Source organism: Globicephala melas, chromosome 1, assembly GCF_963455315.2.
Source record: "Globicephala melas chromosome 1, mGloMel1.2, whole genome shotgun sequence".
NCBI classification, from domain to species: domain Eukaryota; kingdom Metazoa; phylum Chordata; class Mammalia; order Artiodactyla; family Delphinidae; genus Globicephala; species Globicephala melas.
Genome location: NC_083314.1, coordinates 167600211 through 167627238, shown reverse-complemented (window position 1 = coordinate 167627238; position 27028 = coordinate 167600211). Strand labels below are relative to the sequence as shown.

The 27028-nt window shown below is 56.3% G+C and overlaps 5 protein-coding genes across 5 annotated transcripts; 3 read left to right on the top strand and 2 right to left on the bottom strand.

Annotated features, from left to right (window-relative positions):
* Positions 1–1240: 1240 nt before the first annotated feature.
* FAM110D (family with sequence similarity 110 member D) lies at positions 1241–4134 on the top strand. The gene is made up of 2 exons (XM_030873704.2): positions 1241–1310; positions 3104–4134. The coding sequence occupies exons 1-2, from the start codon at positions 1303–1305 to the stop codon at positions 4008–4010; spliced, it is 915 nt and encodes a 304-aa protein (XP_030729564.2). The 5' UTR covers positions 1241–1302; the 3' UTR covers positions 4011–4134.
* A 1331-nt stretch (positions 4135–5465) lies between these two features.
* C1H1orf232 (chromosome 1 C1orf232 homolog) lies at positions 5466–8913 on the bottom strand. Its single transcript, XM_030865570.2, has 4 exons — positions 8830–8913; positions 7425–7508; positions 7216–7313; positions 5466–5793 (listed from the first exon to the last, which is right to left on the bottom strand). Exons 1-4 carry the CDS (start codon positions 8911–8913, stop codon positions 5466–5468), a joined length of 594 nt encoding a protein of 197 aa, XP_030721430.2.
* A 1290-nt stretch (positions 8914–10203) lies between these two features.
* Positions 10204–11206, top strand: ZNF593 (zinc finger protein 593). The gene is made up of 3 exons (XM_030873692.2): positions 10204–10505; positions 10741–10803; positions 10895–11206. The coding sequence occupies exons 1-3, from the start codon at positions 10306–10308 to the stop codon at positions 11034–11036; spliced, it is 405 nt and encodes a 134-aa protein (XP_030729552.1). The 5' UTR covers positions 10204–10305; the 3' UTR covers positions 11037–11206.
* Positions 11207–11522: 316 nt separating this feature from the next.
* ZNF593OS (ZNF593 opposite strand) lies at positions 11523–12000 on the bottom strand. The gene is made up of 2 exons (XM_060288938.1): positions 11956–12000; positions 11523–11669 (listed from the first exon to the last, which is right to left on the bottom strand). Exons 1-2 carry the CDS (start codon positions 11998–12000, stop codon positions 11523–11525), a joined length of 192 nt encoding a protein of 63 aa, XP_060144921.1.
* A 4279-nt stretch (positions 12001–16279) lies between these two features.
* CNKSR1 (connector enhancer of kinase suppressor of Ras 1) lies at positions 16280–26643 on the top strand. The gene is made up of 21 exons (XM_030873663.2): positions 16280–16405; positions 19241–19398; positions 19501–19682; positions 20261–20345; positions 20769–20810; positions 20890–20994; positions 21725–21784; positions 21897–21965; positions 22248–22349; positions 22436–22506; positions 22598–22674; positions 22810–22916; positions 22995–23025; positions 23433–23605; positions 24461–24534; positions 24698–24769; positions 25036–25109; positions 25258–25319; positions 25401–25500; positions 25594–25775; positions 26062–26643. The coding sequence occupies exons 1-21, from the start codon at positions 16354–16356 to the stop codon at positions 26314–26316; spliced, it is 2133 nt and encodes a 710-aa protein (XP_030729523.3). The 5' UTR covers positions 16280–16353; the 3' UTR covers positions 26317–26643.
* Positions 26644–27028: the final 385 nt, after the last annotated feature.

Genomic DNA, 27028 nt, shown 5'->3' with positions numbered 1-27028 from the left:
GCATTTTGTAGAGTGCTGTAACAACACAATATGGAACTATCTATCATGAACAACAAAAAAATACTCCCTCTAACTAGGTAATAAAAATCTCTTACCAGGAGATGGGCCTTCTGGTTTTCAGACTTATTACCTTACTTGACAGGCAGAGGGTGCATTGGAAAGAGTGGATTGGGGGTTGGAATTAAGTACCCCCCTTTAATCCTGTTTCCTTACCCATAAAGTGGGGTGGTCACTCCTGCTGGGTCCTCTGTTTAGGGTCCTTGGGAGGGACAAAGGAGATCAGAGAGCACAGGTGTGAATGTGCTTTGCAAACATTAAAAAGTGCTAGAAGGGAGGGAAAGGGATTTGTGAAAAGTGGCCATGGGGGGGTGGTGCAAGAACCGCTTGGCAAGGACATTGGTCTTTGAGCTCTGGGTACTGCAGAGTTTACCCACTGGGGAGAGAAGAGGGGCTCTCTTGGAACCAGCGTTGTGGAGCCAGGGCTCCCCCTGAAGACATGAGGTGTCAAATAAGAAGCTGTGCTAGCTCTAGAATTTCCCAATGGGGGCAGAGAAGGAAGGGGGTCCTTTACCCAGGCTTGGCCCCAGAATCATCCCTTCATCACCCTCTTCCCAGACAATCCCATTTGCCATCAGAGGACCTTGAGCAGAGGCAGCTCCAATGGGCTCCCTTGTGACCCTCATGACAAGACTTGCTGGGAGGGGCTCACCCGGCACATCTGCAGCACCACTGCCCCCCGCCTTTAGGTTGCAGATTCCTGGCCTCACCCCTTGGGAGAGCAAGCTTGACACCATCCACACACCTGGACCGGGACAGGTCTAAACCTGCTACAGAGGGAGAAAGCTGGTTAACTAGAACCCTGCGCCTTCTCATCTGAATGAGGATGACCTGCCAAGGCCCAGCAGAGCGGGCTGACCCCACGTGAATCGCATGTCCCCACCCCAGGCTCTGGAGGAAGCTTGGGAATCAGGAGACCTTGTTTGGGGTGCTGGCTGTGCCCCAAGCTCACTGTGCCTCTGTGAAAATCACTTAACCTGTCAGGGACCGTATGACCATCTATAAAGTAAAGGAGCTGGACATGGTCCAAAGGTCCTCTCCAGCACTGAGACTGTGACCAGGAAGGAGTTAACAGAGGCCAGGCTCCAGGTCAGGAAGGCAAGGGTTAACCTGGGGGGGTGGAGGCTCTCTTGGCTTTTCCTGTGTAGAGTGAGGTTTGGCTGCCACCAAAGTTACTTCCAGTCCCTGCTGTCCCTCCTGCCTTCAGTCTGGACCTGCCTGGGGACCCTGGCATTCAGCCTCACCATGCAGAGGTGAGTGCATCCTGAGCCCAGGGCTGGGGTGGGAGGGCACCCAGGGACCCAAGGGCAAGGAGGCTGGCACCAAGCCAGGGAGCACAGTCCCCTAGCCTGCATCTGCGTCCAAAGCCAAATGCTTGGGCAAAGTTCGGACCACTAACCCCAGTACCGGGAGAGGGTGGGCAAAGGGATGGCGGGCACAAAGATGTCTGCCAGGCTTCTAGGGTGGAATGTCTGTGGTTGGGCACCAAGGCAGCCCAGAAGGCAGGGAAGAGGCAGTGGACAGCAAACTATTTTGGTCCCTGTGTTTAGGAACTTTTTATAGCCGCCTGCTCAGGGCTCGGAAGAGAAGGAGGGGACAGGAGGGTACCCTTGAGGTCAGACAAGCACAGTGCCCTCCTGGGACCTTGGAATCTGACCTATTGCCAAGTTTAGTCCTTGGGAGGCAGGAAGGAGGGCACTGCCAGGCTTTCCTTGTTGCCTGGTTTCCCAGTCACCAACTACCTATGGACTGACTTGCTAGACCCTAGATGGGTGTGTGTGTGTGTGTGTGTGTGTGTGTGTGTGTGTACACACAGGCTGCCCTGGGGTGGGTAGGGTTGGCAGTCTCTGCCCCAAGGCCCCTTCCTCCATCCCTGGCAAGTTCTGTTCCTTTGTTGCCTGCAGACCCGAGGTCTCCTCAGCCCCCAGAACTGATGTGTCCCTCTCAGCTGAATGGAGGATGGGGGGAGCAGGGAAATAGGGATGGGGTAGAGTGTACTGAGCCGTGTGGGTGGCCCATTCTGTTACTGCCAGGGGAACTGTCAGCTCTTGATTTACAACCCCTCCGGCCCCCCTTCCCCAGCAGAAGGGAGCTGGATGAGAAGGGTCACGGGGTTTTAGGACGAGGGACCCTGAGGGCAGATTTCTGGGAGCGCAGGTTATTGGGAAGAATTAGTGGAAGGAAATTTTTAGTGAGATAAGGGGCCAATCTCTAGCAGAAAGTGCTTGGTTTTACAGCAGCAGGAATAGAAGCAAAACATAGAGGAAAGTTTTGATAGGCAAGTGAGATACTCATTTGGAACTAGTTCTGGACTGTAAAGCAAAGAGATCTGGGTTCCAGTCCTGGGCCCAAACTCTCAGTAAGGCCTGAACAAGCCTCCTCCTCCCTGGGCCAGTTTTCTCTTCTATGAAATGGAAATGCAGAAGTAAACAAGGTATACAGTTGGGCATTGTGGAATTCCCTTCGCAGGGGCACAGAGCAGGTGGCAGGTAGCTGGCTGAAGTGACCTGGTGACCACCTCCCTCTTTCCCTGATGGCCCTGCTGGGCCTGGGTAGGGCAGTTGGCTGCAATTACTGGAGGCTCCTACCCTGTGGTTATATCCCTGACCTCTGTGTTTGGGGGCGGGATGGGTGGGTCCTGCTGGAGCCAGCATGTGGCTGGGAAGCCTCCTTGTCTTGGACTCAAAGTTGCTAGGTTGGGAAGAGGTATTTTTTCCGGTTGAGGCTACTGTCGGGAATTGGGCAGGGACCAGCCCCATTTCCTTTTCCAAGTGTCCTGCTTGCCGATGCCTGCTTGGCATGGCCCTGTGGCCAGAATGGGGCACCCTCAAAGGGGCATATGCTTCTGGGTGGCCAGGGAGCCCCTGCCCATTGTCTCTGAGGGATAGGCGTGGGAGGGATACCTGAGCCTCTGCCCCCTGGGCATGGCACCTGGCTGACTTGGATGGGGGAGGGGTGGCTGGCTGAGCCTATTCCCAGGAATGCCTGCAGGAGAGGGGCAGGGACATTTCCTACTCTCCCCCTGACCATTCCTCTTTCTCCACAGGTCCCAGGAGGCCCCAGCCAATTGCTCTCAGCTCCTCAACTATCTGCCTACCTCCAGTGGCTTATGGGGCACTGTCCTGCCCAGTTCTGCTAAGATGCTCCTGGCCTCTCCCTCCACCCCATCCAGGGGACGGACCCCCAGCGCTGTGGAGAGGCTGGAGGCCGACAAAGCCAAGTATGTCAAGACGCACCAAGTGATAGCGCGACGCCAGGAGCCAGCTCTGCGTGGGGGTCCCGGGCCGCTCACCCCGCACCCCTGCAACGAGCTGGGGCCCCCTCCATCGCCCAGGACGCCCAGACCTGCCCGCCGGGGCAGTGGCAGGCGGCTGCCAAGGCCTGATTCCCTCATATTCTACCGCCAGAAGCGCGAATGCAAGGCTTCAGTGAACAAAGAGAACGCCAAGGGCCAGGGGCTCGTGCGTCGCCTCTTCCTGGGCGCCCCCCGAGACGTCGCTTCAAGCAGCCCAGGCTCAACGGAGCGACCCGCGGCTCCTGGGGGTTGGGCCGCGCCCCAAGATGCCACAGACGCAGCGGGAAAGCGGGCATTGTGCCCCACGTGCTCGCTGCCCCTGTCGGAGAAGGAGCGCTTCTTCAACTACTGCGGTCTGGAGCGCGCGCTGGTGGAGGTGCTGGGCGCCGAGCGCTTCTCTCCGCAGAGCTGGGGCGCCGACGCCAGCCCCCAGCCCGGAACGTCGCCGCCGCCCGGCTCTGGGGACGCCAGCGACTGGACGTCCAGCGACGGCGGCGCAGAACGCCGGGACCGTGCGGAGTGCGGTGGCTCGGAAGCGGCGGGCTCGGCGCGGGACGGGCGCCCCCAGGTGTCGGTGGTGGAGCGCAACGCGCGCGTCATCCAGTGGCTGTACGGCTGCCAGCGCGCCCGCGGCCCGCCGCGCGAGTCCGAGGTGTGACAGCCGCCGCTCGTGAGCAGGCTCTGGTGGAGTCCGGGGTCCGGGGAAGGGCAAGGGGTGAGCGCGGGGCTGGACCCAGGCACGGGCGGGGACACCCTGCCTCTCACGCGCCGGGTGCTTTTGGGCAAACCCTTCCCTTTGGATCTCGGTTTCCCCTCGTGAACCTTGGGAGGATGGGACAAAAAGATCCCGAAGGCCCTTCCCAGCGCAGGCGGCGGACGGGGAGGGGGCGGCCTCGTGGCCCCTGTGGAGGCCGGGAGGCTAGTGAAGACTGGGCGAGTGAAGACTCGGGTGGGAGATCAGAGAACCTGCTGAATAAAGTCAAAAAGTTATTTAAAGGAGTCGAGAGGCTGGATTACAGAGCAGACGCGCGAGGGTTTTGGAGTGTGGGTTCCAGGCAGACTGTGCCTCTCGGGACCGCAGACACACCCCTCGGTGATCAAGGTATATTTGAAATGGTCACAAAGCGCTTGGCAAAGTTCCTGGCATATAGGAAGTGCTCAATAAACGAAGCCGCTATGACCACCACCGAATTAGTACTAACACTATTATGATCGTCTCCGCCACCGACCCCCTCCAGGAGGGTCCAAATTAGAGCTGGGAGCCAGGAATCGCGCGTTTGGGGAGTTTTGGGGAGGGGTCTGCTCCAGAAATCTGGGGTTCACCAGCCCCTGAAGGCTCCCATTCCTGGAGCTTTGCTACCCATTTTGGTTACTAGATATGAAGGGCTGAGATGTGGAGGATCCAGAATCGAGGACAATAAAGGACTCTTCAAACCAGGCCTTTGCAACCCGCAGCCTCACATCTTGTCACCGTCTTCCTTTCCCTCAAAGACAAACAAGGTCACCTGTTTCCTCACACGTTCACACCTGTAAGTCTTTGTTCACGGCCTTCTCCCTTTGCCTGGGTTACCTTCCCCTTTCTCTCCACTCATCCTTCTAAGATTACATATACGCATTCTCTCTCAGGAACTCCTGAATTTCCCAGCCGGGGTCATCTCCTCTGAGCTCCCAACTACAGCCTTATTTTTGTGCCTCAACTTATCACCTTGTGTGGGACCCGCTGGTAGTCTGGGTTCTCTTGTTAGTCACTGACCTTCCCCTAGTACAGGGACAGCCCACGTAGCAAGGCCACAAGAAACGTTTGTCGAATTAAAAGGGGCTGGACAGGGCGGCGGGACTTGTCCTTTAGGGTTCCCCAGATTCCTGGAAAGTTGTACCCTAAATCGAACACAATCTACCCTGATACCTAAGAGGTCTCTGGTCATTTTATCCTTGTATGTTTGTGGGGGGAGAAGGCGAGGACCACTCCAGCTGGACCCTGCCCTGAGGTTGCCTACCCAAAAGCAGCCTTCCCCGCCGTATGGAAAAAAGCACGTGGTCATACGGAGTGTCGGGCCAGGGTTTTTTTTTTATCGTGGGAGGGGAGGAGCGGTCGCCCAGTTAGGCCGGCAGACTAGTCGCCCTTGGGCGCAGCTTTCACCCTCATCTCGGCCAGTTTGTGGGTGAGAAAGCCCCACTTGAAGCCGGCTGCGGGATCGGCTTCCCGCGGCTCGGGGCGCTCGGCGGCCTCGTCCCCGGCTTCAGGGTCCCGATCCGGAGTGGGTTCCGCGCCGCTCAGCATGGACGCTGCCGCCGCCTCCTGCTGCTGCTGCTGCTGCTGCTGCTGCTGCTGCTGCTGCTGCTGCTGTTGCTGCTGCCGCCACCTGCTGGCGAACACGTCCCAGAACCCGGTCCCGCGCGTCTCCGCCGCCTCCTGAGAGGAGGGCTGCGCCGCCAGCGGGCTGCAGGAGAGAGGCGGGGTCAGGGGCTGGCCGAGAGGCCCCGGAGAGGACAAAGGACAGGAGGCGGGGTCACGGGACCAGTAGTGGGGCCAGTGGGGCCCGGGTGAGGTCAAGGGCTGGAGGGGCCCGGGAGACAGGCGGCAGGGCCTGGAGGCAAGGGGGAGGCTCAGAGGCATTGGGAAAGGGGGCTGGGGTGGGACAGGGTCAGGGGATTAGGTGAGGGGTCTGGGAAGAGGGGACCGGGATCAGGATCCCTGGGGAGAGAGCTGGGGTCAGGGGTTTAGGGTAGAGGAGAGGGGCGAGGCCAGAGGAGGGGAGCCAGAGGCGCAGGGTCTGGGAAGGTGGAGGAGGAGGAGCCCTGAGAGAGGGGCGGGCGGAAGGATGCGAAGAGACTGTGGGACCCGAATGGGAACGTTAGATCCGGGGAGGGGGCGGGGTCAGACTCTGGGGGCGGTCGTTCCGGAACCCGAGGGCAGAGCCCTGGGGAAGGAGACGGGGCGGGGACAGGGTTCTGGCTCCGGGATGGAGGAAAAGAGGGTCCAGAAAAATGAGGGTCGCTGGGTAGAAGGATGGGTGGAGCGACCCCGAGGGAAGGAGAAAGGCCTAGATCAAAGGCTTACGGGAGAGGGGAACTAGGGAGGTAGCAAGTAGATGTGGGGGAAAGGGCAATCAAGGAGCAGAGATGAGGCTTGAGGTAGGGAGAGGGGATGAGCGGGAGGGAGAAAAGGAACCCTGGGGCAGGAGAGATGGGTGGGTCAGGGGGAACCTAGGGAAGAAAGGAATAGGGGAATGCCAAAAGGGAAGTGTGACTGGGCTGGAGGAAAGGGCAGAGATGAAGTGTGTGCCAAAATAGAGCTAGGAGGAAGACAAGGCCCCGGGTCTGACCCTCTACGCCCCCAGCATCAAAGACCTGCTAAGACAGTGGTTCCTAAACTATTGTCCTCAAGTCTTCAGGGAGCTCGCTGAAAATATAGATACCAGACCTCAGCCAACACCGGCTGAATCAAAATCTTTGAGGGAGGATCTGGTAATTTGAGTTTGTCTCAAGTTCCCTGGGAGGATGAGGGTTTAGACCAATACTTGGGAACCACTGATCTGAACCACTCTCTGTTCCAAACACCTAAAACTTCTCTCCTGGGTTCCCTTCTTCTAGGGAGATGACCCCTCCCACATGGATGGGGAGAGAGAGCCCGTAATACCTTTTAGCATCTCAATCCCAACAGCTGGTAAATTCCTCCTGAGATCTAACCTAATCTCCCAGATATGCTGATTGGGCCTCTTTCCTGCTGAGAGAAACAGAAACAGCCAGGGGCTGGCCCTCCCCAGTCCTCCGTAGTCAGAAAGACAAACAAACCAGAGGAAAGGACATGGGAGAAGGGGATCCCCAGGCCCATCCCAGACCCCCTCAACACACACACGTACTGGTCAGCACAGGGCTCTGGTGGCAGCAGCTTGTCCTCGTCTTCTTTGTTAAACAGAGACGACATTGTCAGCCAGCCTCTCACCCCAACCCCCTGAACCTGGGAGAGAGGGGCTGGGAGTCAAGGAGGGCCCCCAGCACCACCTCCCAGGACTCCACAGCAGCTTCTGCCAGGCTCCCCAGGGTTGGGGTGGAAGAAGGGAGAACTCACCCGGCGGGCCAGCTGTGACATGGGATTGAAGGCCTCTTCAGCTGGTTCTGCTGCTTCAGACTCCACTAACGCTGGGTTCTCCTTCTGGGACACAAGACCCCTACCCAGCATGAGAGAGGCCCCAGAGGAATATGACTTCCCTCCCCCACTGCTAGCCTGGTACACATAGACCTGGCACCTCCAAACCCCATGGAACAAGACGCACACCTAGGCCCCTGACACCTTCCAAAAATACACGCAGCTGTACCTCTACGCAAATCTACCTGTCACACATTTCCTGTACAGTCAATCCCCACAGACACCTTTGAGCTCACATACTGCCCACCCACAGACACATGCAAAACATGTGGACAAGGGCTTGCACGCCAGTGTAGACACACACCTGTACAGGTGCGTGCCTCCGCATGGCTACAACTCTTCCCCTGTATGTACACAGATATATGTGCTGTGAGGCACCTACACAAGGACACTTACACAGTTATACCATTCACACCTGTGCACTTCCACAACTGAAGACAGCTGCACGGAGGCCCACTCACAGCACACAAAACCTCTCCACTCATCCAGACACCAAGACACAGATGTTCACACACGCCCAAACACACACGCCATACAAACATAGTACCTGCGAATGCCTGCATGTCTCTGTAGACTTCTGCCCCCCAAAAACACACCTGAAAACACCTGTAACCAGTTCACACCTGCACACACACCTTAAATGGGGGTTCCACATGGACGCCAATCCCAATAATGACCCACAGACACTTCTACACAGGGCCAGCCCTAGACACCAACCTGTGTAGACAGACACGTGTTCACACTGACATACACACACCCCAGCACTAGTTCCTGCCTCTGCCATGTCTGTTTGTGCAATTGCCATTTATCGCAGCCTCCAGAGGTAAGGCTGTTTTGGAGCCTTTTCAGTTTTTCTTTTTAAATGTCAGAATAAACATGGTCCAAGTATGGCTCTGTTCTGTTGCTGCTACAGTAACCCTCAGTGTACAAGTGCCACTTCCCCTACTTCCCGGGGGCTTGCTTCCTCTCAAGGTGAGTCATCCTGCTTTTGCTCAGCTCTGCCCATTAGAAAGTTGTGTCAAGCTGAGTGTATCTGTGTGGGTACTGTGCATTGGTCCTAAAAGGATCCCTTCCGTGTGGCAGCCCTTGAGATCTTTGGAGACAGTGGCCACTCTTCCAGTGCCCCCCAAGTCTTTTCTTCCTTGGTTTTCTGGAACGTCCTGACTTTCTGACACTGCACCGTGCCATTGGTCATCCATGAATTGACAGTTGCTTCTGTACAAATCTCTCTTTCTCTCTCTCTCATAGCCAGTCCCTTGCCCTTAGTATCTTTCACTCCTGCTGCCCCTCTGCCCATGCCCCACCCAGCAAGCAGGATACTACCCACCTCCTCTGCCGGGTCCTCCTCAGATTCCCCACTCAGGGTCTGTAGCACTTTGGACTTGTAGGTTTTCCAGAAGGTTTGGTTCATGGCTGCAGGGGAAATGGGCCTGGCACCCAGGCACGGGAAGCACCCAGTGTGTCTGGCTCCAGGAACTTGGTGAGGCTGAGAGCCTGTCCCAGGGATCAGGTGACCTCATTAAAGATGCACCAGCCTCCCCAGATGGCACAGTGCCCAGCAGGTGAACCCGATCCAAAGGAGTCTGTGGTGAGAGCCAGCTTCTGCCACTTCAGCCCCTCGTCTTGACCCATATTCGCCAAGAATAATGAAGACTCCCTCCACAGAAGCCTCCTTCCTGGGCCTAGGAGTTCTTGAATTTGATCATTTGGAATGGCTCCAGAAATATTCTCTTCCATTCACGAATTCCATTTACAAAGTCCTGTGCTCAGGACCCACAGTGGTTCCCCCTGTGACTGTAGCCATACCAGGTGTGCCCTCAACAGGGCTCTGCCCTATGTCTGCACTCAGCCTCTGTGAACTGGAGTGGGAAGGTCCCAAGGCTCCCAGTCGGTGCCCTGGGCTTACATTTCACCGCTTTGTCTGGGCTGGAAACTGATTCCTCTCCCCAGGGATGCACGTGCTGGTCTCCCTGTTTCCTGGCAACAGGTTCCAAAGAACCGGAGCCCCTGAATTATTGCTGAGTTCCTCTGGTCAGCCTGGAAGGCACCAGGCTCTGGTGCATGGGAAAAGGCTCTCTGGCCCTCTCCCCACTCTGAGCACACAACACCTGGGCTGTATCTCTCCCTTTGATGCCAACCCACGCCTGGGAGTCCAGGGCTCAGAGAAGGGGCTCAAAGATGGGAGGTCCTTCTGGGAGCATCTCCTTTTCTTGTGAGAGGAGCCGACCCCTCTTGAGTCTGACAGTACGCCTAAGCACTGTGATCTCTGGGGAGGAATAACTGGGGAGGGGTGAGAAGTGGCGAGGGCTTTCTCAGGGACTAGAGGTATTTCTGTGGGGGCCGGGATCCCAAACTTATTCACTCTCGTTCATTTATTAATTTATTAACATCACAGACATTTTTCAGTGCCTCCCAAAGATGCAGTATCCCCGCCCACACGCGCAACGTGGAGTCTAAGATCTGGGAACCAGGAAGGGGTGATAAGGCCAGAGGACGGTGCTGTGGGCCAGGCGGGGCGGGCAGGGCAGCGGACGGGCCGGCATCCCCCCAGGGCACGCACCACCCTGCCCTTCCAGCGACGGAAGAGGACGCTTCGTGGGGCCCGGCCCCGAGCTCCGTCACTGACATCGACGGCCGCCTGGGGGCGCTCGAGGCGCGGCCCGCGCAAGTGACGTCATCAGAGGCGGTCTGGCAGAGCCTGATCATTCCCAGGGCGTCACAAGGCGTCATTGAGCAGTCCGGAAGCGGCCACACGTGTTCTCCCAGCTCGGCTCTGGGACCCCTAGTCCTGCTGTCACCCGCCATGGGTCGCTCCCGCCGGACGGGCGCGCACCGAGCGCACTCCCTGGCCCGCCAGATGAAGGCGAAGCGGCGGCGGCCGGACCTGGATGAGATTCACCGCGATTTGCGGCTCCAGGTTGCCGCACGGCCCCGGCCAGACCCAAGCGCGGAACCCGATCCCGACCTGCCAGGGGGCGGCCTGCATCGCTGTCTGGCCTGCGCGTGAGTTACGGCCGGGCCCAGCCTGAGGAGGAGAAGGGTCCGCGGGACGGGCCGGGGGTGTGAGATCCGGGTCCCGGGACGCGCAGGGTCTCTTCTCCTGGGACCAGTGGGTCTGCCGGCCTCCCATCCCTTCAAGCCCGGAGCCTAGCATCAGGGAATGAGCTAGAGTCAGGGAAATAGGCGTACCTGAGAGGCATCACCTTCTAACTATCCTCCTTACCTCCCATCCCTACAGGAGGTACTTCATCGATTCTGCCAACCTGAAGACCCACTTCCGATCCAAAGACCACAAGAAAAGGTATGAAGTAGTAAGGAGAGGATTGATGGATGTGTCCCGGGCAGACAGGGCTTGCATCTGGTCAGCTCTCAACTCCTATTCTTTTTCCCAGGCTGAAGCAGCTGAGTGTGGAGCCCTACAGTCAGGAAGAAGCAGAGAGGGCAGCGGGTATGGGTTCCTATGTTCCTCCCCAAAGGCTGGCAGTGCCCACAGAAGTATCCACCGCGGTCCCTGAGATGGACACGTCTACCTGACATGGCCTGAGGATGCAAGGCAGAGGAGCTGCCCATGGACAGTGATGCAAGGGCCAGGCTGGGAGAGACTATGCCAGTCTCTTTTGGTTTGGGAAGTAGATGGCCTCTGCCGGGTGCCCTCCCTCCCAATAAAAGAACTGGATAAAGAGAGCTTGCCTCTGACTCACTAACCTCCAGGCCACTCCTCCAAATTCAAGCCCTGTAAGGGTTTCTCTCTACTCCTGTGTACAGGGCCCAGGGTGTTTGCTCCCTACTTCAGCTTTAGAACCTGCATCCTTTCCGTCCCTCAGGGGTCCTAGCATCTGAGCTGAAGCCCCCCATTGCAGCCCAGGTGTGTGGGGGGGATGGGTAGGATCAGGTTTATACTACCTTGCTTCCAATGAGGGCAGGGAGTGACCCCCCCTCAGAAAAGAAGTAGGCTTCTGAGATTGTAGCCCCCGCGAGTCACCTACCCCCCAGGGCCCAGGTGAGAGGCTGCCTACTTCATCATGGAGCCTGTGGCGGCCGCCGCTGCCCCACCATCTTCCAGACAGCATAGCAGGAGCCGCCCAGCCCGAGGATAGCCAGCAGTGCAGCCACGATCCCCACCAGCGGACTCCGGGGCTCTGCCTTCAGGTCCCCGGCTATCTGCATCTGGAGGTGCACAGAGGGTCCACCTGAGGGGTCAGCTGAAACTTCTGGGAAGGTGGGGGGTGGAAAGGGGCTGAGAAGCTACAGCTGCGGCAAGGAGATATGGATACCATTGCTGCCCCAGGGAGATTCCACCCCAATCTCTCTCGCTTCACTGCCTATGTGGGCTATGTGGGCCCTGGCTGCTCAGGCGGCAGGGAACGTGACAGCCTGGCTGCTGGGTATCATCCCAGCCATGGTAGGGGGAGGAAGGGGTCGGTCCCAGAAGCCACCATTTGGGGGTGCTTACCTGTAGCACTCGGAAGTAGCCAGGTGTCAGGCGTCGAAATCGCATGGTGGGTGCCGCTAGTCTTCCTGATGTCCTGTGGGATGGAAGCGGGAATGAGGACCAGTGGCGTTCATGGTACCAAGAAGCGGAAATCAGGACAGAGAGGATGCTCACCAGCGTCTGCCTTCCCAGGTCTGGCAGGGGGCGGGGCAGCTAGACCTTTAAATCTGTCCCTTCCCCCTCCTGCCCGCCCTGCCAGCCTTAGGAGCAGCTGTCAGGAGAAATCAGCATCAGGCCTGAGCAGCACCTCCCCCACCCACCAGGGAGTCCAGGCCGGGTAGGCAGGAGAGGCCTTGCCTGGCAGTGTTGAGAAGTCTCAGGCCTGGACCAGGTATGGGAGGGCCTCCCAGCCCTGGTCGTGGCCCTAACCCTACCTCAGACGATTGGATGTCACCAGTCAGCTCTCAGCAAAGGAGGGGTTGGGTGCCTTATTAGCACCCCCTCCAAACAGGAATAGGCTTTTTTCACTTGGTTTCTGTTGGATCAACCACACCTACCTTGGGGGAAGGCACATTCCACCCCTTTCCCCAAGATGGAGTTCTTGTAGGGACTTCCTTACCTCAGCTTGGGGACAATAATAAAAGATCTGCATCTTAAGAAAGCTGTCTGAGGGCTTCCCTGGTGGTGCAGTGGTTAAGAATCCGCCTGCCAATGCAGGGGACACATGTTTGAGCCCTGGTCCGGGAAGATCCCACGTGCCGCAGAGCAACTAAGCCTGTGCACCACGTCTACTGAGCCTGCGCTCTAGAGCCCGCGAGCCACAACTACTGAGCCCGTGTGACACAACTACTGAAGCCCACATGCCTAGAGCCCGTGCTCCGCAACAAGAGAAGCCACCACAATGAGATGCCTGCGAACCGCAACGAAGAGTAGCCCCCGATCGCCGCAACTAGAGAAAGCCTGTGCACAGCAGCAAAGACCCAATGCAGCCAAAAATAAATAAATAAAAATAAATAATAATAACATTAAAAAAAAAGAAAGCTGTCTGAGGTGTGCTAAAAAATAGTAGCTGACTGGGAGTTCCCTGGTGGCCTAGTGGTTAGGATTCCAGGCTTTCACTGCCATGGCTTGGGTTCAATACCTGGATCCTGCAAGCCACGTGGTGTGGCCAAAAAAAAATAGTAGTTGACTGTGCTGGGCATTATTTGTATGATTTCATTTGGTATTGATTAACTCATAAAAATGGGGGGACAAGCATATTTCCAGAATAGCATGTAGAGTATCTGCATATAGAGAGAATGGAAGAACACCCAGAAAACTTAACAGTGGCCCAACCTGGGCAACAGGATGGGGACATGCTGGGGAAAGGGCATGTCCTCCTTCCACTTAATGACCTACAGTTATCGCTGAAATTTTTACAGCAAATAGATCCAAAGACCTTTCATAAACTCACAAAACTCCCTTCAGAATAGAAGCTGCCGTTTACTGTGCCCCTCACTGCCTATAGCCCTGCCACGTGTTGGGGACCCAGAGTAAAGGCACTGGTGTGGTTGTTAGGACACCAGTCCTTTACAGGGAGTATCTGAGTACACGTGGCGAGTTCTTGTTGGTTTCTCCCCTACAGGATTGTGAGTTCAGGGAGGGCAGAGGCTGGCTGGCTTCTCCCCTCTATCTTATGCCAGCTCAGGGTAGGTGTTTGATGAAATCAGGATGGTGGAGATAGGTCTGTGTTTATTGGATTTCCCCAGAGTGCCACAGGGAGGCCAGTGTAAGAAGAGGCAAAAACATTAAAGGGGAAAGCACCGAGGAGTGTTAAAGGGATACACACAGTGCAGCATATGAGGACGTGAGGCCAAGGACAAAGCCAGAGAGGTGAGGGCCAAATTGCAAATTGGGAGCCTACTGGTTCACAAATGAGGGAGCAAGTCCTATGGGGACCTGGTGAACTGGAGTCCCCTTGAAAGGAAGCAGCCGACGACGTGCACTCATGTTTGATGCCACGTGTGAAGGTGGGATGGGGTGAACAGAGCTGGCCAAGTTTCAGAGAACTCAATTTGTATGTGAAATTGTTAAATGATGACAAAACACACACACCACATGGACGTCTGTGGGCCAAATTCAGACTTCAGGTCTCTGGGTGACAATCAAGATCATGACAGGCTTTGGAGGCCAGGTATTGGGGCGCTGGTAGAGATTCCAAGTTAGGTGACACAAAGGGGGCAGGCCTCCCAGGCCACTCCCCACGGAATTAAAGCAATAATAACTCATATCTACCTCATATTACAGATTTCAAAATATTTAAAAGACATCCTCACAGAGCTAAGGTCTAGTCATACCCCCCCCCCCAGCCCCTGGGTTTTAGAGAGGAAGAAACAGGTTCAGAGAGGTGTAAGGGGTGGGCTTGGTCACATAGCAAGTGGAACTGATTTTTTTTTTTTTTTTTTGGCTGCCCTGGGTCTTAGTTGAGGCACACGGGATCTTTTATAGTTGCAGCACGTGGACTCTTAGTTGCGGCGTGTGGAATCTAGTTCCCGGCAGGGATCCAACCCAGGCCCCCTGAATTGGGAGCATGGAGTCTTAACCACTGGACCACCAGGGAAGTCCCGGAACTGATTTTTTTTTTAATTGAGATGTAGTTAATTTACAATGTCTTAGTTTCAGGTGTACAGCAAAGTGATTCAGTGATATATATATATATATATATATATATATATATGAATACATATTATATATATTTTATTTTTTTATTTTTTCTTTTTTTGGCTGCACCACATGGCATGCGAAACTTCCCTGAGCAGGGATCAAACCCATGCCCCCTGCAGTGTAAGCGCAGCGTCTTAACCACCACCACCAGGGAAGTCCAAGAATATATATATATTCTCGCATATATATTCAAATTCTTTTCCCTTATAGATTAGCACAAAATATTGAGTATAGTTCCCTGTGCTGTATAGTAGGTCCTCGCTGGTTATCTATTTTATACATAACAGTGTGTATGTTCATCTCAAACAAGTGGAACTGATTCTGCCTGATTCCAAAGTCCTGGGAGTCCCCTGGCCTGGGATGATGATAATGATGATGATAACTGCAGACACTTAGTCTGTGTCAGACATCGCTCTAGAGGAAAGCTCTTAACCTGGGCTTCCCAACTCAGGGGGCCTATACACTTGCATGGCAAAAAAATTATATATTTATGTTCACTAACCTCTAACTAAAATTTACCATTTCCTTCTTTATGGATTGAAATATTAGCAGTATCTGTGGCTTTGTCACCAGTAGAAATCACAGATATTTTCATATCAAATTGTAGTTATCACAAGTATCCCAAAATATCACTTATGCTCATAACGATCTCAAAATGGTGACAGTTATTAACCCACTGCTAAATCACACTGTTTCAGACATTCCTGCAGCATAGCTGCCATTGATGGTGCCCAGTAGAGGGTCAGTGACCAAATGGTGACTCCATCTGCTCTCACATTGGTCACCCAGCTTATCTGTGACTCTCTTGCATCCCCTATCTGTAGGTGTTTGCTGATCAATAAGTGCAAGGAGGTGAGTCAGAGACCACCTCCACAGTTCGGTGTTATTCATGCTGAGTAACAACATGCTGATCGTTAGAAAAGGAATTTAATTTGCCAGTCTTGCTATTTAATGCTGATAAATGCATATTACTATATCATAAATTTGTGGGGTTTAATATATTTTGATAATAACTGTCCTCCTTGTAATCTTCAGCACTTTGCTTTATGCTTTTAAAAGCCTCATTCTAAGAAACTGTCCAGGGTTTCCACCAGATTGCCAAAAGGGTCCACGGTGCAAAACAAGAGGGGGCTAAAAACCAGTTCTGAAGGTTGTAGAGCTATTAACACAGGTACTCTGCATAGCAGCCCTCTGAAGTAGGAACTATTATACCCATTTTACAGACAGGGAAAGTGATGCCTGGTGGGTAAGCTTAGCCCTTGGTCACACAGCTAACAAGCTGCCAGGTCAAGATTTGCACCCAGGCTCTGGCCTCCTAACCTCTGCGCTTTGCTGCCGTCCTCACTGCTCACTTTTTGGCCCCTTTTTGAGGAGCCTTGAAGGTCAGGGTCACACCCTGCCATTTGAGACCAGTTTTGGGCGGGGATCCCAGGCCAGCTCTGAGGTCCCCTGGGTCACACATCAGTGGCACCACCCCCAGGTCTGGCAGCCCAGCTGCCCTAGGATGCCTGAAGGGCAGGGCAGGAGGGGGACAGGCAGTAGGCCAATGGCTGTCACAGCACCTCACCTAGCCAGCTTTGTGGGCCCAGGTATGCTAGTGGCTCCGCCCCCAGCCCAGCCCAGCCTCTCCCCAGGTCAGAGCTCTGGGAGCGGAAATTCCTGCGCGGGCGAGACGGAGCACGGAGCGGGTGCGGATCCGAGAAGCCGAGCTTGGCCATGGAGCCAGTAGCGACCTGGACCCCCGGGAAGGTGGCGGCTTGGCTGAGAGGTGGGTGGGGCTGGGGCAGTGTCGGGCTTGAGGGGCACTGGGACGGGGAGAGGAAAAGGACAAAGGACGTGCCGAGTTTGTCAGTTGGTTAGTCAGTCAACAAGTATTTACAGAGTGTCTGCCGTGAACCTGGCAGAAGGATAATGGACGTGACCCCGGGGGGGCCCCCCCGAGGACCCAGAGGAGGTCTCCCATCCCCCCAGAAGCCCAAGAAGCCTCCAGGGTGGCAATGGGGAGGCAGTGGTTGTGTAAGGAACACAGACGGTGTCTCCCCAGCTGCCCGCCCCCACTGTATCTCCTTCATCTTCCCTCTGCCCCAGGGCGCAGTGGGCTCTTATTAAACGTATTTTTCAGAAGCCGAAAACTACACACTGAGCCAGGAAGTGATTTGCTGAGGCTTTGGAATAAGGCCGGTGGGGTGTCTTTTCCCTTCCCCCCACCCCGAAGCTCCCAGTGAGAGCGGAAGCCCCGGCCTGACTGGAGGGGTCAGCACAGCCCCTCCCTAGGCCTCCAGGGGGGATGAGCCCAGTTGGGTGGGAAAGGTCCCAGACTGTCAGCCAACTCAGAGACGTGGAGACCTTCTGACCTGCAGCTGGGAGCCGGGAGGTGAGTCAGGACACTCCTCCTACAGGGAGGAGCCAGAGTGGAGGGGGCTGCCGGAGTCCACTGAGGGCAGGCTCAGGGTGACCAGCCCCGGTGAAAGCAGGGATGCAGGGCTGGCATCAGACTCCCAGACTGAGTTCCAGGCCCAGCCCCTCCACTCACCAGTTCTGTGACCACAAGTCTCAGTTTCCCTATCCATCAAATGGGAAAGGCAACTCTGATCTCATGAAGTGAACCAAATAAGACAACCAGGTTGAGGGCCTGGCACGTGCAGTTCCACATCAGGGTCTGTTGGGAGGGAGGCAGCACAGCACATTTGCTGTGTGCACAGGGAGGTGCTCGAGGGCCCAGAGCCACGGAGCCACAGGTTCACGAACTCCTAGTCAAGTGCTCTTAATGTCACACAGGGAATGAGGGAGAGCTATTGATCACAAAAGACCCTGGCTTGGAATGGCAGGGGTTCCTTCAAAGAGTGAGAAAGCTAACTGTTAACCTCTATTTGTATGTTTTCCCACCTGTGGAATGAGGGTAACAGTATCTCTGCTTTCTAGATTCGGTGAGGATTAAATGTGTTAATATGTATAAAGCCCTTAAATTTTTCCTAACACATAGTAAGCATTCACTAGATATTTTTCTTACTTGTGAGTGTCTACCTTGTAAGAGGCCTGGGCTGGAATGAGAGATGAACACTTGTTTAAGGCCCAGTCCTGGCAGAGCTCGTGATCAAGTAGGAGAGCTTAGTGCTTTGATGCAGGGGTTTGTGGAGGTGCAAGGGGCAGTGAGAGCAGCAGAGGACCCCAACCCAGCCTGGGGAGTTGTGGAAGGCGTCCTGGAAGGAGTAAGATGAAAAAGGACGTGAAGGAGCTGGAAGAGCACTCCAGGCAGAAGGAAGAGCACATCTGAGGACCCTGAGGCAAGACAGCATTCCAAGAGCTGCAGGGAGTTAGTGCTCTGGATCTGAAGTGTTGAGTTTGAGGGGCTGTGCGCCAAGAGATGACGGTAGAGGCAGGTGGTGGCCGGATCGTACAGGGCCTTGGGGATCACGGTAAAGAGTCTGGCGATAATAATACGGGGGCTGTTACTGTCTACCATGAACCAAGGCAGCTGGCCAAGTGCTTGACATGTGTCGTGTCATTTAATACACATGATTAGAAGGTAGGCGTTTTTATTTTCCCCATTTTATAGGTGAGGAAACTGAGGCACGGAGTAATTAAGTAATTAAGCTCAGTCGCTGTCACTCAGGTCTCCCTGCCTCCAAAGCCCCATCAAGCTTGACTTCAGCAGCATCAGAACACCGGGAGGATTTGTTAGAATGCAAATTGCTGGGCCCTGCCCCTGAGTTCTGATTCAGCAGATGTGAGAATTCGTTTGTTTTTGTTTTTTTGGCCATGCCGTGTGGCTTGCGGGATTTTCGTTCCCCGACCAGGGATTGAGCCTTGAGCCGGGGCCATGGCAGTGAAAGCCCAGAATCCTAACCGTAGTCACCATGCTGTACATTACGTCCCCCAAACTGACATAAATAGAAGTTTGTACCTTTGGACCACCTTCACCCGTTTCCCCTACCCCCTCCTACCCTGCCTCTGGCAATCATCAATCTGTTCTCTGTGTCTATGAATTTGGGTGTTTGGGATTCCACGTGTAAGTGAGATAATACAGTATTTGTCTTTCTCTGATTTATTTCTCTTAGCATAATGCCCTCAAGGTCCATCCATGTTGCTGCAAATGGCAAGATTTCCTTCTTTATGCCTGAATAATATTCCCGTGTGTGTGTGCGCGTGTGTGTGTGTGCGTGTGTGTGTGTGTGTGGCATCTTCTTTATCCATTCATCTGTCAGTGGGCACTTAGGTTGTTTCCATGTTTTGGCTATTTCTCTTTTTTTTTCTTTTTGGCCATGCCACACGGCTTGTGGGATCTTAGTTCTCCGACCAGGAATTGAACCCGGGCCACAGCTGTGAAAACACTGAGTCCTAACCACTGGACCACCAGGGATTTCCCAGAATTTGTATTTCTAACAAGTTTTCCAGTGAGGCTGCGGCTGCTGGTCTGGGGACCATCCTTTGAGAACCACTGCCCTATATGACCCTACTTCTCAACTCAGTAGGCTTATTTGTGAAATGGGCAGGGCAGAACACTGCCTGGGTCTCAGGGTCATTAGGAGAAGGACTTTTGCACTGACCAGAAAGGCCTTGACACCCCCTGGCTCCCCCATGCTGACCCTCGTTCTTCCACCAGGCCTCGATGATTCCCTGGAGGACTATCACTTTGAGGACTGGGAGCTGCCTGGCAAGTACCTGCTCCAGCTCTGCCCCCGAAGCCTGGAAGCGCTAACTGTGTGGCCTCTGGGCCACCAGGAGCTCATCCTGGAAGGGGTGGAACAGCTCCGGGCCCTGGTGAGTGAATGGCGGTCACACTGGCTGCAGCTTCCACCCACCTTGGGGTGCTGATGGGGGGCTGGCCGCTGCCAGGAATTAACCTGCCCTTCTGCGGTACAGAGCTCCGGGCTACAGTCAGAGAACCTGCAGAGCCTGACAGAGGGGCTGCTGGAGGGGATCCGGGTATTCCAGAGCTTAGTCCAAGGTCGCCTGGGGGGCTGTGCTGAGCCTCCTGCAGATGTCCTCAGCGCGGCCATGGAGCTGGTGCATGAGGCCCGTTCCCTCCTCTTCTGGCTCAACAGGTACTTCAGTCTCCTCCTAGGGTCTGAGTAACTAGTGAGGGGACCCTTCTCATCCTTGGCTTCCTCTGGGACCTGGGAGAGAAAAATAGAGCTTTGCTCTTGTTCAGATATAGTGGAACTGGTCAAAGAGGTTAATTGGTCTGTGTAGGGGCCCTGGGTTGCCTGGGTTCCCACCCCACCTCCTGCTTGTAATCATGACAGTCACATCAACAGCATTATATAAAGAGCTCTCTACCCCCTTCACTGGCTGCTGCTTGTCCCATAGGTCCCAGCTCTAATGTCACCTCCTCAGGGAAGCCTTTCCTGTTACACACTCTCAGAGCTCCCTACACTTCACAGCAGTAGAAGTTAAATCATTATTGATGTAATTATATGTTTAATGTCTGTCTCCCCAGTGCCTAGAACAGGGCCTGGCATTTATTAGGCACTTGACTAAGGCCTTTAGATGTATCAGTCATCTCCTTTACCCCAAATCAAAACCCATCAGAGTCTCAGATGTGTAGCCGGTGCAGGGTGGTTCAGTGGCTTGACTGTTAAGCTCAGTTCCCTAACCACTGCTCCATCCTTCCCTCTGCCAGGTACCTCTTCTCCCACTTAAATGACTTCTCATCCTGCCAGGAGATTGGGGAATTGTGCGGGGAGCTGGGCCAGGCCTTGCAGGAGGTAGGAGAACCAGAGGCCAGGCTTGGCCCAGGCTGTAGAGACCAAGTCAGGCTAGAGCTTTTTATAACTTGTGAATCAGCACAGGATCAGGTGTGAGAGCCGGAAGAGGCGAGGGCAGAAAGAGAGGAGGCCCGGCCACTGGGTAGGGGGTGATGGGGGCGTGGGAGCTCCTAGCTGGCGAGGGCAGCACAGGAAGTCTGATTCTCAGGAGGGGGTGAAGCAGGGGAGGGCATGTGTGGTGACTTCTGGGGGCCTGGCGTCAGGGGGATGAGACCTTGGGGCGAAAGCTCTAAGGCCATGTAGTTCTGGGAAGGGGGCCAGGGTACGGGACGCCGGGAGGGACTGCAGGAAATCCCCCTGCCCTCAGGCGAAGGCAGTGCGCCCTGCTCAGGGCAGGCCCCTGCTCTCTCACTCTGCTTCCAGGACTGTCCAGCGGCTGAGAAGGAGAGCAAAGTCTTGAGGATTGTGAGTCTGGGGGGTGAGTGGGGTGTGGGGATGGGGTGGGACGGGGCTCAGGCTAGACATCCTGCTCTCCATCCGCCAGAGCAGCCACGTGGCCGGGATCTGCCACAACATCCTGAGCTGCAGCCCAGAGGAGCTGCTGGAGCAGAAGGCCGTGCTACAGCACGTGCCGCTGGACGATCCTTCGGTGAGCCCTGACCCCTCAACTCTCACCCCTGACCCCTCAGCAGCCTTGTCTGGGCCCTGAACTCTGGTTCTAGGATCCTATACTGAACCAGAATCCTATACTGTCACAGCTGGAAGGCCCTGTTTTTTTCTTTTTTTGGCCAAACCGCGTGGCATGTGGGATCTTAGTTCCCCCACCAGGGATCAAACTTGCGCCCCCTGCAGTGCAAGCGTGGAATCTTAACCACTGGACTTCCAGGGAATTTTTGTACAGATGTTAAAGGCCCAGGGGACTTCCCTGGGGTCTCACCGTCATTCAGCCCCTTCTCCGGTCCTGAGGGGCTGCAGCTGGTGTGGTCTCAGGTGACACATCCCAGCCCTGGGACATGGATCTAGGGGAGAGGGGAGAGGACATGAACTTTTTTGCTTTAATCTTTGACCAGTTGGGAAAACCAGAGGCCCCAGCCCTGCCCTGTCCCGCTCCTGTCCCTGAGGTATGAGATTCTTCAGGAAAGTTGCTGAGAATCTCATACCTCAGAAGTCTGCAACCTGCTCCCCTCAGCCCTTAGGGGAGGAAGAGGCAGAGCCCAGAGAGGTGCAGTGGTGAGCCCAAAGTCACATGACAAGTCGAGCGGTGCCAAGCTGAGGCCAGCTCTCTCCCCCATTCCACTCACCTGTGAGTCCTGGTGCCTAGCAGGCGTCCTGGTCCGGCGGTCCCCACACCCTTAGTGACTGCAGCCTCTGCCCTGCAGGGCCTGGAGATCTACACCACCAGCAACTGCCTGCACTTTGTGTCTCGAGTGGGCACCCAGGTGAGGCTCCTATACCCTTCTCAGGCGCCCACCCCCGTGGCCCTCCAACCTGCCAGCCAAGCCCGCTTCCAGCCCCATGAGGGTGCACTCTCTGAATCCCACCCCCCACCAGGTCCCCACTGATTCCCGGCTGCAGATCCTGCCTGGAGACGAGATTGTCCAGATCAATGAGCAAGTGGTGGTGAGGGGAGGGGAGGAGCGTGGTGGGAGGAAGGGGGTCCTGAGTAGAACTCAGGTCGGTGGGTGGGGAGGTTCCCTTGGGGAGACCAGGGCTGTGGGAGCTGCCTTCCGTGAAGCCAACCAGCTCACACAGGTCAGAGGGGCTCGTGGAGGCTTCCTGGAGGAGGACAAGGTGAGGCTGAGGGAGTGCTCCGAGGCCGAGGGCTGTCGGGTTGCCTCAGAGCCTCCTGCCCAGTTCAGTCCCGCCCAGCATCCCTGCCCTGCCCTCTGCCCTGTCCCCCAGGTGGGCTGGCCCCATAAAAACGTGGTGAGGGAGCTGCTCCGGGAGCCAGACGGGGTCAGCTTAGTGCTGAAGAAGGTCCCAGTGCCGGAGACACCCTCACAGGTACCTGCCGCCCACCCCTGCCCCCAGTCTGCTTTCAGACCCCTGTCTGTCGCCAGCTCCATCACCTGTTTCTGATTATTCCTCAGACCCCTCCTCAGGCCCCAGGCCCCCCACGCCCAGTGAGCCCATCGCTGGCTTCGGCCCTGCCGTCTCCCAGGTGACAGGCTCGGGCCCCGGGTAGGTCTTGGCCCCAGGTAGGTCTTGGCAGGTGGGCCATGGCTCACCTCATCTCTCCCTGATCTCTCCAGGGCCCCATCGGAAGATGTCTTCGCCTCCGACCTGACTTCAAACCCAAGTCTAGGACCCAGCCCTGCTGCCTGGACAGGTAATTTCAAAGCCCCACCAGTCAGCAGATGCCCTGGACAAGGCATGTGGGCTGCCTGACCCTGGACCCCCACCCTACCACTGGGCCCGGTTCTGAGCTCAGGGACACTCCCTCTCTCTCCTCCCTCCCTGACAGCCTCGACCTCCCTTGACCCGGAGCCCCTGCCCAGCCCCCATGCACCCTCAGCCACACTCCTAGCTGGGGTAGCAGATGCTCCAGAGCCCCCAGAACACCCTGACAAGGTAAGCTCTGGGGCTTAGCAAGGAGGGGTCTGTGGCTTTGTACCCATATGCTTCTCTAACCTCCTGTGGTCCTTTCAGAGTCCTGTCCCTGGCCGCAAGAAATCAAAAGGTATGAAATGCACCTGACGGGGTGGGGGTGATGCCCTGATATGAGGAGCTCTTACAAGTCTTTACAGTGCTGGGCAAGACCCGCCCCCGCTACCAACACACACTTCACACACAGCCTCTCCTAGAAACAGCTCTGTTTCTGGGGTCAGACAGACCTATGCTCCCAGCCTGGGCCTCTCGCCAGCTCTGTGGCTTCGGACAAACAGCTCGTCCTCTGATCTTCAGCTTCCCTGGCTCTAAAATGGGAAGAGTCATCCCCACCTCAGAAGTGACACGTGTCACATTCTGAGCCCAGAGCACGGGTTCAGAAATATCAGCTGGGGGTGCTCGTGGGGGGCAAGGGAGCAGGTTGGGGGTCCGGGACACCCCGCCAGCCCCTCACTGACCAGCCGCGCTGTGCTGCTGCAGGCGTGGCGACGCAGCTGAGCCGCCGGCGGGTGTCCTGCCGGGAGCTGGGCCGGCCTGACTGTGACGGCTGGCTCCTGCTGCGCAAGGTGCCCGGGGGCTTCATGGGCCCGCGCTGGCGCCGCTGCTGGTTTGTGCTCACGGGACACACGCTCTACTGGTACCGCCAGCCCCAGGTGAGACCCCATACACACACAGGTAAGCAAGTGAGTCACCTCAGGGCCTCGGCTCTTGTCCCTCCTCCACGGTCCACTCCCATCTGTGGTCGCAGGTGTGCCCCAGTGTTCCTATGTGTAAAACGGGGACAGTCTTCAGGGAGAACTGAGCCGATGTGTGTATAAAAGCGGTCTGGAAAAGGTATCACAGGCCGGGTAGAATCTCTTTGATTCCACCCGCCTTTCCTTCCTCTTCTGTTAATCTGTTCATCCTAGCTATGGGCCGTTCAAGCAATTGTTTATTCATTCAACTAACATTCAAGGTGCCTACTGTACACCCAGCTCTGGGCTGGGCCCTGGGACACAGGGAAGAATTGGACCGTTTCCGTTACTCAGGCCGGTGGGGAGAGGGATGAATACACACTCAGGGACAATATGGGAACACATACTATGATGGCAGAAGAGCCACGGGTGGGTGGGAACCCAGCAAAGGTGGCTAGTCCACCTGAAGAGTGGTGAAGGCTTCCTGAAAAATCAATGCCTGAGGGTTAGTCGGATGGAAAGGAGAAAGACGGCCAGGCAGGGAAAGGAGCAAAGCAGCTTTGTCTGTGCCTGTGATGGAGCAAATGCAGGAGGGGGCTCCTCTTCCTTGACTGTTTCTCTGGATATCTTTGGCTCCCCTTGCCAGGCTCAGAGGCACCCCTTGGCCACACCTCCTGACCCCAGCCCAGCTTCCTGCCCTGAGCTCTGGGCACTGAGAGATGAGCGGTTAGAGAGCCCAGGAAATGCCCTCTCCCCTCCCCCACCCTCAGGAGCCTGACTGGGCCTTGAGGGTATTGGGGCTTCAAGCTGACCCTCACACTGTGATCTCCCCAGGATGAGAAGGCTGAGGGCCTCATCAATGTCTCCAACTACAGTCTGGAAAGTGGACAAGATCAGAAGAAAAAATAGTTAAGTCCTGAGGTGTGACAGGCTGGGGGTGGGGAGAGAAAGGGAGAGGTAGGTGACAGGAGGGGTGGGTGGGGGCGGCAGGTAGCTGGGATGCCCCGTCCAGCCTCTCTGTGTTCTGGATGGGCACCCCCAGGTGAGTGAGGCCCCTCTGCTCCCTGGCAGTGTGTTCCAGCTCACCCATAACGTGTACAAACCCTTCATCTTCGCTGCTGATACCCTGACGGACCTGAGCATGTGAGTGCCACCCCTTCACCTCCACAGCTTGCATGGGCGTGCCCGGGGGTCTGGGCTCAGGAGCCTGGATTCAGAGCCCAGCTCTCTGACAGGGCTCATCAAGACACTCACTCCTCTAAGCCACAGTTTCATCTTCTCTAAAATGGACTAGTAAGAATTCCTATCTCTCAGAGTTGCTCTGAGGATTAAATTAGAAGATGATACAGGCGAAAGCCTCAGGCGTACAGTAAGTGGAAACTCCCTGAGACCCATCTGCCCCTCCACAGGTGGGTGCGCCATCTCATAACCTGCATTTCCAAGTACCGGTCTCCAGGCCGTGCCCCCTTGCCCCGAGAGGAAGGTGGGTGCCTCACAGGACTGGGTCTCTCCCTGAGCCTCTACCTTCCCTGGGATGGGGGCTGGGAGCTCAATTCCCCCGAGCCCACCTCCTGGCCTGCCCAAACCCTGTGAAGCTGAGTGGGTTCCCCAGCCACTCTTGTCCACCCCAGACTGCTACAGTGAGACGGAAGCAGAAGACCCCGACGATGAGGCTGGATCCTGCTCAGCCTCGGTGAGTGGGAGCTGGCGCGGGGTGAAGAGCAGGGCGTGGAACTCAGACTGATACCCTTCTCTCCTTCCACCCTGCCCGCAGCCCAGCCCGGCCCAAGCTGGGAGTTCCCTCCACGGAGACACATCACCTGTGGCCGCCCTCACGCAGGGCAGCCCACGGACCTCCTTCGGCTCTCCGACAGGTGCCAAGCCAAGCCGGCGGGGGGCGCAGGTGCTGGGAGCCGAGATGGAGGGCTGGGGGCAGGCACATGCTCACCCTGCTTCCCCTCCCACAGACAGCAGCGAAGGGGCCCTGGAAGGAATGGTACGGGGGCTGAGGCTGGGTGGCGTGTCCTTCCTGGGCAGGCCGCAGCCCCTCACTCACGAGCAATGGCGGAGCTCTTTCATGCGGCGCAACCGAGACCCCCAGCTGAATGAGCGAGCGCACCGCGTGCGGGCGCTGCAGAGCACGCTCAAGGTCGGCGGGCGCAGGGCACCATTAGGGGCTGGGCTCGGGGGCGGGCACAGGGCACCATTAAGGGCTGGGCTCGGGGCTTTCGGCTCGGTTCCTGGCCCTCAGCCCTGGGCTCTGCTGTGGACTGGGCTGAGTTCTAGGTTCCTGGAACCAGGCTCTCGATTTGAGGATGGGGGCCGGACCGGGCCAGGTGCTGGGTTCTAGGCCACTGGACTCCAGAGCTAGCTCTGGACTCAGGCTCTGCTCGCTCCCCGGGTGATCATGGCCCTAACCCCTACACCTCTTCCAGGCAAAGCTGCAGGAGCTGCAGGCCCTGGAGGAGGTGCTAGGCGACCCCGAGCTCACTGGGGAGAAATTCCGCAGGTGGAAGGAGCAGAACCAGGAGCTCTACTCAGAGGGCCTGGGGGCCTGCGGAGTGGAGCGGGCTGAGGGCAGCTCCCAAGTCCCGAACTCTGACTCCAGGGAACCGTCTTCCCACCCCCCACCCTCTCAGCCTGAGGAGCACTCCTGCCTCTGCCCCCTGACCCCAGAGAGTGACCTCTGACCTCCTGACTTCTAACTGGCCAGTACCCTAGTTCCTGACCTCTGGCCTTGAGGACCACCTCTGACACATCTAGGACAGAGCGTCCCTGCATTCTGTTCCAGTTTGGAAGTAGTGCTTGTCCATGGTTCTGTCCCAAGCTGACTGCCTCTGCCTGAGCTGCTGCCATTTCTGCTCCTCCCTCCCCTGGAGTGGGGTGAAGTGAAGTGAGCTTTGTGCCAAGGAAGGAGCAAGAGGCGGGCCGAAAGAACTCTCTCCTACCCTGTGCTCTGTGGGGTCACAGACCTGCCCCCTCCGCTCCGCAGCACTTCGTTTGCCAAGCCATTCTGTATGGGCGTTCTTCACTTTACCCAGGAGATGCTTTTCAACTAAATAAAGTCAGTTTCTTTAACAGAAATCTACATGTGCCTTTGACTTCTGTATTAGAATCTGGAATCTGTTTCCCGGAGGGGACTGGGATGAAAGCTGTCAGAGGGGGGGTGAGTGCTTTTGATAACTAGCCCACTGTGTGGCCCACCAGCCTGGGCTCTGTACCTGAAGCCCCATGCCTTCCAGGGTGGTGGGGACTTCTACCCATGCCCATCTCTCCCCAGCCCTTCAGAGGCCGGAGTGCTCTCCTGCCCCATCTCCAGGGGTGAAAGGTGAAAAATAAGAGACCAGCCTTTCACTCTACAGCTGGGGAAACGTACCTTCCCTGGAAAGGCGGCCAGGGCTG

Excerpts from the sequence above, each read along its gene's own strand:
- C1H1orf232 (XM_030865570.2), bottom strand. The coding sequence starts at position 8,913 with ATGAACCAAACCTTCTGGAAAACCTACAAGTCCAAAGTGCTACAGACC. Across the intron at positions 7,314-7,424 it reads TGTCACAGCTGGCCCGCCGG|GTTCAGGGGGTTGGGGTGAG; the intron begins GTGAGTTCTCCC and ends CCTCTCTCCCAG. Across the intron at positions 5,794-7,215 it reads CCAGAGCCCTGTGCTGACCA|CCCGCTGGCGGCGCAGCCCT; the intron begins GTACGTGTGTGT and ends TCTCTCCTGCAG.
- ZNF593OS (XM_060288938.1), bottom strand. The coding sequence starts at position 12,000 with ATGCGATTTCGACGCCTGACACCTGGCTACTTCCGAGTGCTACAG. Across the intron at positions 11,670-11,955 it reads GCTACTTCCGAGTGCTACAG|ATGCAGATAGCCGGGGACCT; the intron begins GTAAGCACCCCC and ends GTGCACCTCCAG.
- ZNF593 (XM_030873692.2), top strand. The coding sequence starts at position 10,306 with ATGGGTCGCTCCCGCCGGACGGGCGCGCACCGAGCGCACTCCCTGGCC. Across the intron at positions 10,506-10,740 it reads CATCGCTGTCTGGCCTGCGC|GAGGTACTTCATCGATTCTG; the intron begins GTGAGTTACGGC and ends CCATCCCTACAG. Across the intron at positions 10,804-10,894 it reads TCCAAAGACCACAAGAAAAG|GCTGAAGCAGCTGAGTGTGG; the intron begins GTATGAAGTAGT and ends TCTTTTTCCCAG.
- CNKSR1 (XM_030873663.2), top strand. The coding sequence starts at position 16,354 with ATGGAGCCAGTAGCGACCTGGACCCCCGGGAAGGTGGCGGCTTGGCTG. Across the intron at positions 19,683-20,260 it reads CTCCTCTTCTGGCTCAACAG|GTACCTCTTCTCCCACTTAA; the intron begins GTACTTCAGTCT and ends TCCCTCTGCCAG. Across the intron at positions 24,535-24,697 it reads CAAGATCAGAAGAAAAAATA|TGTGTTCCAGCTCACCCATA; the intron begins GTTAAGTCCTGA and ends GCTCCCTGGCAG.